At 40.3% G+C, this 11,754-nt stretch overlaps 2 protein-coding genes across 2 annotated transcripts; both read left to right on the top strand.

Annotated features, from left to right (window-relative positions):
* The first annotated feature begins 498 nt into the window (after positions 1–498).
* LOC139936370 (rhodopsin, GQ-coupled-like) lies at positions 499–2,244 on the top strand. The gene has a single exon (XM_071931179.1). The coding sequence runs from the start codon at positions 802–804 to the stop codon at positions 1,759–1,761; it is 960 nt and encodes a 319-aa protein (XP_071787280.1). The 5' UTR covers positions 499–801; the 3' UTR covers positions 1,762–2,244.
* A 4,167-nt stretch (positions 2,245–6,411) lies between these two features.
* LOC139936244 (uncharacterized) lies at positions 6,412–9,003 on the top strand. Its single transcript, XM_071931025.1, has one exon. It carries the CDS (start codon positions 7,303–7,305, stop codon positions 8,575–8,577), a length of 1,275 nt encoding a protein of 424 aa, XP_071787126.1. The 5' UTR covers positions 6,412–7,302; the 3' UTR covers positions 8,578–9,003.
* The last annotated feature ends 2,751 nt before the right edge of the window (positions 9,004–11,754 follow it).

Raw genomic sequence — 11,754 nt, 5'->3', positions numbered from 1 at the left:
ATTTGTCATTATTCGGATCTGAACTAGTTTTAATGACCTGTGCATGCATCTTGAGTTAAGAAAGAACGGTGGTTGGAGCATGGATATGTTGGGATTAACATGGATATGCAGGGACATGCAGTGATATAAAACTGCGTTACCGGAGTGAGGAGACCTTATATAATAAGTGAGGCAAGCCGGACAGGTTTACAATAGCGTGGGCGAGGAACTTAAATGGCGATGCCGATGTTTTAGCTGTCTGATACTAGAGACGAACATGTTTACAATAGCGTAGGAGAGGAGTATACACAAGCTTGTATACCGATGTTTTGGCTGTCTGCTAAGTGATACGAACAGGTTTACCACTAACTGTGTTGAGGAGATTTAAGCTCGTGTGGATGTTTTAGCTGTCTGCTAAGCGAGAGGAACAAGTCTACGACTGATGTATAGATGCCAATGTTTTAGCTGTCTGCTTAGTGCTAAGTGAGAGGAACACGTTTACGACTTGGCGTTTTGGGGAGATATACAATCTCGTATGTCAATTTTGTTGGCTGTCTGCTATTAGAAGTGAGACGAATAGTTACAACTTAACATAGGTGAGGAAAAACACAAGATCGTCTGTCAATGCTTTCTGCTATTCGGATACAAATCTTTGTAACAGTTTACTGCAAAGACATTTTGAGTGATCACGAACTTCATCAATAAGCCTGAGAGTATATCTGTCTAGCACAGGTTGGACTCCTCCCTGACACTGGCGTCTTTACTTGCTGACTAGTAATTTGGATTTTTGAATTTTAATCAAGTTACAAGTTGACCGGCTCAATGGATAACAACTCGACATGGGATGGCGACAATTTGTCGCAGTGGGAGAGGGTGAGTTTCGCTGTGGTTATCTCGATCATGGCAGTAACAGCTGTTATAGGAAACTGTCTTGTATGTTTAACACTACACAGATTCAAAATGCCTGCAAGTGTGTTTATCATCAACTTGGCCTTTAGTGATATTATTATTGGTGGTTGGGTCATGCCGTTTTGTGTTGTAACCCTTCTGGAGGGGCATTGGATCTTCGGACCAGTCATGTGTCACGTGGTTGCCTTTGTTAAAACAGCATGTCTCTTTTCATCTGCCTTAACTTTATGTGTCATCGCAGCGGATCGATACATCATAATCAAAAATGTTGCTAGAGGATCGGAGGTGGTTTATAAGACAACGGTTTTTAAGACTGCGATTGGTCTGTTGGTACCCTGGACCGTGTCTTCGTTGACGGCGATGGGCCCACTGCTCGGTTGGGGTGACTATAAGTGGGTGCCGATTAAACCCACATGCACCGTGGACTGGCTTCAGAGTCCTTCCTACTCACTCGTCTGTTTTATCACCTATGCCTTCGTGCTGGACATTTTCATGTCTTGCTGCTATCTTGGCATCGCGAGGGAGGTACATCGCAAGAAGTCACGGATACAGAATGCCGTTGTGGACGCCAGAGCCTCCATCAACCCGCCGGTGAAAGTGAACAATGGACGGGCGGTCAGCCGAGAGGAGATGGGGGTACTGAAAACCACTATGGTGGTGGTGTTTATGTTCACGATCATGAGCGTACCTTACGTTACCATGCAGTTGATTTCTATTAAAAGGAATAAAGAGTTTTCGTTACGAGCTGAGACCATTACAACCACGCTGTTGTTCCTAGGTAGTTGCATAAACCCGTTGATTTACAGTGGAGCAAATAAGAAGTTCAGATTGGCATTGAAGAAGACAATTAGGGGATTAATCAAGTGTTGTTGAGGAGAACGGATGTTAGAGCTTGCATCACTCCTTGACAATTCACTTCATTAGGGACCATATATAAGTCCAATACTAATTGCCTCTTTAGGGAAAGTTCTCCTTCCCCAGTACGTGTGTGATCATGAATGGTTGAATGCAGAGCGTTACTATTACGTCAATATGTGTCTGATCTTTAAAGGCACTGGGGTCGATTTCACAAAGAGTTAGGACTAGTCCTAAGAGATATCAAAAACGTACAGCTAGTCCTAGGTTAGGACGAGTAACTCGTCCTAACTCGATATAAGACTAGTCCTAACTCTTTGAGAAATCCACCCCTGGACACCTTTAGTTGTCAAAGACCAGTCTTCTCATTTGGTGGATCCAAACATGCATAAAATAACAAATCTGTGAAAATTGGGCTCAATTGGTCATCGAAGTTGCATAAGAATGATGAAAGACAAAACACCCCTATTATTGTTGCACAACTGTGTGTGCTTCCAGATGCATAAGAAAAGGCGTGGACACTATTGGTAATTACTAAAAAATAATTGTAAGAATGAAAACTTAAAGGAACTCGTTGCCTTGGACCGGTCGAGTTGGTCCTTGAAAAGGGTTTTGTAACCGTTTGTTATAAAATGCGTATAGTTGGAAAGATGTAAAAGTAGAATAAAATGATCCACACAAACATGACTCAAAATTGCACGGTTTTCCTGTTACCTCGTCGACTAACACGGTCGGTCATTCATGGGAGTCAAATGTTTGACTCCCATATGGGCGACCGTGTTAATTTGCAAAGTAAACGGAAAACCACGCAATTTCAAGGCAGATTTATGTGGATCATTGTATTCTACTTTTAAAACATCTTTCCAACCATATGCATCTTTATAACAAACGGTTACAAACGTTTTTTATAGACCAACTCTTCTGATCCAAGTAACGTGTTCCTTCAATACTTGGTAAAGAGCAATGGAGAGCTGTTGATGGTGAAAACATTGTGAGAAACGGCTACCTCTGAAGTAACGTAGTTTTTGAGAAAGGGGTAATTTATCAATCAAATAGTTTAGACCTGAAGCCTTAATTAGACATCTGAACGCACATAAACTTGTGCAGCAATGGTGTTTTTTCCCTTTCATTGTTATCTTGCAACTTCGATGACCAATTGAGTCAACATTTTCACAGGTGTGTTATTTTATGTATTGTATTGGAATACACCAAGTGAGAATACTGGTCTTTGACAATTACGAAAGGTGTCCAGGGCTGGATTTCCCGCCGGTTGTTTTGACAATATTGCGCGTGTTTTGCGTACGCGCTCAGAGCTTCAGACGAGAGAATGGAGCCCGAAGCAAAAGCCGAATCCGTGGTTTCAAAAAGGGCCTGAGTTTTAAAAGTAAAGCAAAAGACAAGAGCGGCTACTTGTCCAGAATTTGTTCTTAAAGGCAGTTGACACTATTGGTAACTACTCATAATAATTATTAGCATAAAACCTCACTTGGTAATGAGTAATGGGGAGAGGTTGATAGTATAAAACACTGTGAGAAACAGCTCCCTCTGAAGTGACATAGTTTTCGAGAAAGAAGTAATTTTTTAAGAATTTGATTTCGAGACCTCAAGTTTAGAATTTGAGGTTTCGAAATCAAGCATCTGAAAGCACACAACTTCATGTAACCAGGGTGTTTTTTCTTTCATTGTTATCTCGCAACTTCGATGACCAATTGAGCTCAAATTTTCACAGGCTTGTTATTTTATGCCTATGTTGAGATGCACCAAATGAGAATACTGGTCTTTGACAATAACCAATAGTGTCCATTGTCTTTAACTTGACTCTCGATCAGTACTTCGGAATGGAGTGTTTCATTGAATGATTCCGATGTGACCCATACAGTGTTTGTGAAAAGGGAAAACATGTTTATAATTGTCAGACTGTAATAAATATGTATCAAATTAAGATTGGTTACGGTCTTAAAATCAAATTCAAAAATATTTATAGCTCAATGGAGGCTGATAATGGAGGTAAATAAGTTTTGTGAGAAATGTCTTTATAAATTGGTCTTTCTGACCGAAGTTCTGATGCATATATTCATTGCATATGTTTTGTTTGAGTTGTCGTAGATTTTCCCCAAAAGCAACACCACAAAGTTTGTATCATGTTTCTGATATCCAGTATTTGCATTGTATAATAATGGCAGCCACTTAAGTGTAAAAAAACATGTAAGTTAACGAGAATTTGATTTCCCATAAAATATAGAAGTGATCTAAATAAAGAACTCAACATAATCATTCCGTATGCTTTCAGAGTATGTACTTGTAATTTCGCTTGATGTTAGTTTTTACTAGTGATTGCTTTATACTAAAATTCATTCGATATTGCTTGGAAGTTTTCACAAGTTGGTGTAGGTTTTGGAAGTTAAAAGAAAAAACTGGCTTTGTCCTATCTTGTTTAAGTTGACGACTTGACCGATGTTTTATAACATTAAGTATGATTTGAAATGTTGCATGGTTTGCAGTAACACCATGTAATGACTATCTGTAAATGAGGTGTTTGTTCTGAAAAGACTCGTTGGTTTCAACTCGACTTTTCGATCAGTATACTCTGATTGTCTTCTTGAGACAAGTTTCTTTTCTGCAGAAGACGACATTGATTCCCAAAATTGCGACAGGGTGGAAAGAGTCTGTAATTTTAAATAAATGATTTGTGGTGCTTTGTGATGTGAGGAAATGTTGTTTGGTAAAGAAGTAACTATTAACTTCACTGGGATTCGAACCTGTGGTCACCGGATTTACTTAACAAACAGCTAACATAACCCCAAAGATGGTGGTCTTCCTGTCAAATTTATATTCGGGATTTGGTTTGTTGGTTGGAACTTGGAAGCTACTCAATTTACGTATTTTATTTATTTATTTATTTAGTTTATATCATCAGGCAAATTGCCCTGGACGAAACTAGCAATAGGAAAAAGTAAGCAATATTATTATTTTGATTAACAGCCAACGGGGACAAATGGAGTTTTTCCACAGTGGGTTATTATATTAAACTTAATAACTTACAGCCTTCAGCCAAAAGTCATTTTGATATATGGTGGACACAACATTGTAAGGTTTGGGTAAATTTGTCTGTACACCCAAACCAACCAGTACACTTCTAGTGTGTCCACAATATCTCACAAAGGCTAGGCCCTAATTGAGTTGTCTCCCTCCATGACTCTAGCTCTGTGTGGCACTCAAGACTTGCACACACTTTATTGTGAGTTTCCCAACACAACATCTAATATTCTGAGTTTTTAGTTGTGGCAGTTCTGTTGAGAGGTAACCGGGTAGTTTGATTATGGATCATTTTGCAGGACTGATATCATTTGCTGTGCCAGATCCAGGGGGTAAACTGAGCGCAACCCCATCCCCTACCATGGTATTAATTAAGCCAGTTTTACCGGTAGCTCTTCACTACTTAGCATACTGGATTAGAAGCCGCCTAGTACAGCCCCCCCCCCCACCCCTCCCCACGCAACTGGCACCATCAGTCGCATCGTTGCTCTGTGATGGATTTCACAAAGAGTCAAAGGGGAGGTACACGTTTGGTAATTACTCAAAACAAATATTAACTTAAAAACTGACTTGGAGAGCTGTTGATAGTATAAAACACTGTGGGAAACGACTCCCTCTGAAGTAACGTATTTTTTGAGAAAGATTTAATTTCTCACTAAAATAATAAAATACTTCTAGCTAGAAGTCTTTTATTCTTATCTGAAAGCACACAATTTCGTCCAACAAGGGTGTTTTTTCTTTCACCATTTTCTCGCAACTTCAATGACCAATTGAGCCCAAATTTTCACAGGCTTGTTATTTTATGGTTATGATGGGATACACCAAGTGAGAAGACTGGTCTTTGACAATTACCAAACGTGTATCTTCCCTTTAAGACGAATTTTATCTCGAGATAGGACGAGTTACTCGTCCCAACTTAGGACTAGCCTTAAGTTTGTAATAATTCCTAAAGAGTCCTACATAGGATTGGTCCTAATAACTTTGTGAATTCAACCCCTATAGCAAGGAAATTTACAAGGAAAACGACATCACATAATGTAATAGTATACCACGGTGTCCGAATTATGTGAAGTCAAAGTTTAATATCTATAACTAATACGTGTATAATATCAAGGCTAAAATTCCTTCGAGAATGTTTAGTTTAAGAACTTGACGTGTAGGTCTATTTGAGATCGTTTTTCGTTTAAAACAATTTGGACACGTTTATCAATTTGAAAACGTACTGTGATACGCTATAGTTAGAAACCAAGCTGGGTTTGTGCACGATATGACCTTTGGAAAAACCCAGTAGTAACCCAGGAATCACGAACCACTATTCAAGTTCCTTAAATCTCATCCTGAAACCTTTTGTGTTCCAAGTGCACACGATCACGAATTAAACCCATCCAAGGTTCAACAAAGCAAACAATTTGACGTGATATGTCAGTCACCCGTACTTGCGTAGTGAACAGTGTGTACAGGAACCCAGGCAACTGGACTAAATACACAGCTTGCTAGATAGCACGTCACACCTATGGAGTGTTTGAATTCGCAGTTCAAGTTCGCTATGCAAATATTGTAATACAAACCGATTTGCCGAATCTGGGCTGCCATAAGATAGACGCGAAACAACCCCGCCCAATCCCATGGAGAACTAGTTTGTGCTGATGAATACTTATATCAGAGTGCTGGGGTTAACCATTGAGCAAGGACTAGATGAACGCAGGATATTCAACGAACAATCCAAGGCTAAATCCTCGACTAACAACATAACTAACTCTTGGGAATAAAACCACGACAGATAGTAAGCACAAGGACGTACGCCGATGGCCTTTTTATAGGGTGCTCTTCAACGCATTTCAAAGGAACCGCAAATGACAAAACTTTTTTCCCGTGTGTATCGTACAGTGCATGCAGACACATCGAGCCTCAGTTATCAAGTTTGCCGGGTGCAGTTTGGTGGGACGTACAAACCACTCTGCGTGCTAACTGACTCTTCTACAATCTGAATGTGGGTTTTCGTGTCATAATAGTGATCGACCAGTCCTGTTTTCCAGCGATCGACAGCCGTAAAAACTAAATCACTCTGCCTGTGCTAACTGACTCTCCGACAACTCTAAACTGAATGTTGGTTTTCATTTGTGATTAGTGATTAGTGATCGACCGGTCCTGTTTTCCAGTGATCGACAGCCGTACAATCCAAATCATCACTCTGCGTGCTATTTAAACTGACTCTTCTAAAACCCTAAATTGAATGTTGGTTTTCATTTATTTTGTAATTCGTGATCGACCAGTCCTGTTTTCCCAGCGATCGACAGCCGTACAAACCAAATCACTCTACCTGCTCACTGACTCTTCTAAAATCATCTGAATGTGGATATTCATTTGTCATTAGTGATCGACAAGTTCTGTTTCCAGTGATCGACGGTCATACAAACAAAATCACCCTGTGTGCTAAAACGGACTCTTCTACATTTCTAAACTGAATGTGGATTTTCATTTGTCATTAGTGATCGACCAGTCCTGCTTTCCGGCAGTCCAGCAATGGCTTATAATTCATGTGGTTTTACCCCGTTCTACAACAACGGTTACTATGACATCCCATCCTCCTCGCAAAGAGCAGACGTAACTCCCAGCAACAACCTCCTTCATTTTGTCGACTTGGCTTCAAGTAACATCAAACATGCCTTGGACAGGCCCGTCAGATCCAGACGAAAAGTCAACCATCGTAAATACTTACAGAAACAGATTAAGAAACGTACACAGGCTCAGCACCATCAAACAACTAACGAGGAAGAGGTTATCACGTCAGCCAAAGCCACATCTAAGCCGGGAGCCGCTAATCCAAAATCCAGACACATGACTCGCAGTAAAGACAACAAATCCCATCTGAGTCTAAGCCAGTATAAGTCCCTAGCCGCCATGTTCGACATGAACAAATTGAAACCCGGAATTGTACAGGCACCTGACTATGTCATCCAGAACAACATCCAAGAAGTTAGTGACGTCCCTTTGCGGGGGCGCAATCTTCCCGTTTCCTTCTTTAAAGAGCCTTCTCTATCCAGCCAGGAGCTATCTCCATTTAGTGTGGACCACCAGGAGATATCCAGCGGTGTACCGTCATCAGATGAGGACGTTGAGGGCGTCGAGGAACAACTTGCCTTGTATGATACCATCGACTGGTTGTGTTCAACCGCTGACTTGGATGAGATCTTGAATCCATTATTTAAAGAGATGTCTAAGACATGGGAGGATGGAGAACCAAGTAGCCTGGCTGTACCCAACCATAGTGTGAGTACAGTGCAAGCGAATATGACCCAACAAAACATTGTCCAGCATGCCAACGGCTCTTTGCAGCAGAACCCACGCCCAAGCCACCCTAGTACAGTGCAAGAGAATATCACCACCCAACAAAACATTATCCAGCATGCAAACAGCTCTTTGCAGCATAACCCAAGCCCTTTCCCGAACATAAACTATTTCGCAGAACCGAGCACCTTGCAGAATTTCAACACCGACTTCAGGAGTCACAACTTCACTCCCCCTCATGCGGAAGAATACACCTATCCGACCCCCTCGCAAAACGAAAACATCGGGTGGGATCTACCCCAACCTCACCCTACACCCACAGACACACCATGCTCCTTTTCCGGAGTTTCAGCCACCCTTCCTCAAGACACCAGCTACTGTGAGATGCTGAATCAGATGAAACAGAACATTAATAATTTGAAGGATGGGTGTGGCGCCTTGTCTGGTATCAGTAATGTGCAAGAAGACCGCCTGCCTACATTCCCACAGGCATTCATGGGAATGGTTTAAAGACACTGGACACTATTGGTAACTACTCAAAATAATTGTTAGCATAAAAACTTACTTGGTAATGAGTAATGGAGAGTATGGAACATTGTGAGAAACGGCTCCCTCTGAAGTAACGTCGTTTTTGAGACAGAGGTAATTTCTAACTCAAATGTTAAAAGACTTCAGACGCTAAAGCCTTTTTTCGGCATAATTATGAAAGCACACAAAGTTGTGCATTATTGGTGTTTTTGTCATTTTTCTCATCTTGCAACTTCGATGACCAATTGAGGTCAAATTTTCACATTGTTATCAATTGATGGATATGACAGGGAGTGAGAACAGTGGTCTTTTACAATTACCAAAGGTGTCCAGGGGTGGATTTCACAAAGAGTTAAGACTAGTCTTATCTCGAGTTAGGACGAGCTACTCGTCCAAACTTATCTCCGAGACTAAAGGCCCGGCCACACAGGCCCCGATGACGATAACGAAAACGATAACGATAAAAATGCACGCTCGCGATTGGTTGAATTGCTCCACGCAAACTCATTCAACCAATCGAGGGCGTGCATTTTATCGTTATCGTTTTCGTTTTCGTTCTCGTTATCGAGGTCTGTGTGACCGGGCCTAACCTCTTTGTGAAATCGACCCCGGTGCTTTTAAATGAAACAAACTATTATAGAACGCCGAAGGCCAAGATGGGGAACTGAAGCTATATCTATTGTTGGAAAGTTGTTTCATCAAAAGACTTGCTTGCTGGAATGGCGACAAGTGCACAGTTAACATTTCCAAATTTATCGTGTACGTTAACACGGATTGTTCGTGTACGTACACAATAACTTACGTATACGAGAAGAGAGATTTTTTTTTATTCATGACAACTGCCAGTGCTTTTCAATCTTTGACGTTTTGGTGAATTAGCCAACTCCATTTGAAATAATGTATACAAGATTGCTATATGTTAGCCGGATAAAAAAACATTGGCGGCCGCTAGATCATTCTAGATTCACAACTAGTGTTGTCACCTGTAGAGTTTGCCATTTCACTTGACATGAGAGGTTGTTAGCATTAGAAGATCAAAATAATTTCAATTTATACTCTTAGTTTGACCATGGAGGAATAATATATTAGCTCCTCCATGGTTTGACATCACGTTGTGGTAAATTAGAATAGTGTAATCTCTGTGGGATGCTTGTTACGATGTAGTCATGGCCCAAGACGATAGTGATGAACAGTGGATAGTGTACTACTACGCTCAGTTGTAAAACGCTACATCCCTCTGAGCGTGGTACACTCACTGTCGTCTTGGGCCAAGACTAGTTACGATTTGGCGCTTCGATTCTGTTCCTTATGTAAATAATAGTCCAAATCGTGAACACACGGCATGCAGCCTATAGTATTAGAAACTTCAATTAGCCTTTGTGTACTTGTTATTTAAGACAGTAAGGGTATACAGGATTAAATGAGTTGACAAAAAATTGTCAGTGTTCATGTTTTGTGAGGCCAATACACTCTAAATTTAATCCGAAATATTGCAATATAGGGACCAATCCTCTTTAAGATTTAAGAGTAAACCCTGAGCATTTAAAATTTAAATCTAAAAGATTTAATTTTAAACCTAAAGATGGTTTGGTCCTCAACTACAATTTTTTGGATCTGTCCCATTTAGCCTAGAGTATAAATATACATGACGTAAAATAAAATCTGTAAAATTTTTGGTTAAATCATTTGTTTGAATCTCCTGACTCACACTCAACGGATTAAGCCCAAATTAATTAGTGATAAAAACCTTGCGCAATATTCAGCATGTAAACACATTGTCCTTAATTTTCGTTTGAACAACGGAAGCTTTTGCATTGTTTTCTTTAGGTTTTGAGATGCATTTTTTCTTCTTCAAAATATGACTTAATGTTAGAGGAAAGTAGTCCACAGAAAAAAATGGCTGATATAATTGATTACTGATTGTATAAACATATAAGCAAGCCCAGAGTAAAATTCAACAATGATGTTTTGTGTCCAAACATACCCAGGGGTCGATTTCACAAAGGTAGTCCTAACTTAGGACTAGTCCTAGGCAATGCTAAGAGCCAGGGGTGGATTTCACAAAGGTAGTCCTAACTTAGGACTAGTCCTATAGGCAATGCTAACAGATAGGACCAGTCCTAAGTTAGGGTGAGTTACTGGTCATAACTTAGGGCAAGTCCTATCTCTTAGCATTGCTTAGGACTAGTCCTAAGTTAGGACTACCTTTGTGAAATCCACTAGGACCAGTAACTCATTCTAACTTAGGACTGGTCCTATCTCTTAGCATTGCCTAGGACTAGTCCTAAGTTAGGACTACCTTTGTGAAATCCACCCCTGTATAATACCTTTAAATGTTGGATAATATAGTCCACCAGCCCAGTCAACATATTCGCAAGATAAAATGGCCCTCATCCTCCCCTTTTTTTTTTTGGGGGGGGGGGGGGGGTACTTGGCCTAATATCCGTCTCAAAGTTACCGTGTACGATGAGAGATTATTTTGTATTCGTGTGGAGGCATAATACACTCCCTTATGTGTAGGCCTAATCATAAAAAGCGCAAAAGCTAATTATGTTACTTTAAAGGCAGTGGACACTATTGGTAATTACTCAAAATAATTATCTTCTAAAAACCTTTCTTGATTCCGAGTAATGGGGAGAGGTTGATGGTATAAAACACTGTGAGAAACAGCTCCCTCTGAAGGGAGGTAGTTTTCGAGAAAGAAGTAATTATCCACGAATTTGATTTCGAGACCTCAAGTTTAGAATTTGAGGACTCGAAATCGAGCATCAGAAAGCACACAACTTCGTGTGACAAGGGCGTTTTTTCATTCATTATTATCTTGCAAATTCGACAACCAATTGAGCTCAAATTTTCACAGGTTTGTTATTTTATGCATATGTTGAGATACACGGACTTTGAAGCCTAGTCTTTGACAATTACCAATAGTGTCCACTGCCTTTAACACCATGACGAGCATGTTGATATTTTCCACAAGTTGCTGGTTGCACGGATAGTTCGTCTTGGCTTGGATACTAAAAAGCAATTAAATATCAAGGTTGAATGCTAGATTGTTCTGCGTCTATCCTCCTTGGGAGTTTACTTCATTATAACATTGGAGGTAGACAGAATGATGGATATCAAGAGGCTAGTTTTGCAGGGAATTTTCGGTCTTCCGGA

Source organism: Asterias amurensis, chromosome 4 (assembly GCF_032118995.1).
Source record: "Asterias amurensis chromosome 4, ASM3211899v1".
Lineage (NCBI taxonomy): Eukaryota > Metazoa > Echinodermata > Asteroidea > Forcipulatida > Asteriidae > Asterias > Asterias amurensis.
The sequence above is the reverse complement of the archived record's forward strand: the minus strand, read 5'-3'. Positions and strand labels throughout refer to the sequence as shown.

Coding starts and splice junctions, on each gene's coding strand:
- LOC139936244 (XM_071931025.1), top strand. CDS start 7,303: ATGGCTTATAATTCATGTGGTTTTACCCCGTTCTACAACAACGGTTAC.
- LOC139936370 (XM_071931179.1), top strand. CDS start 802: ATGGATAACAACTCGACATGGGATGGCGACAATTTGTCGCAGTGGGAG.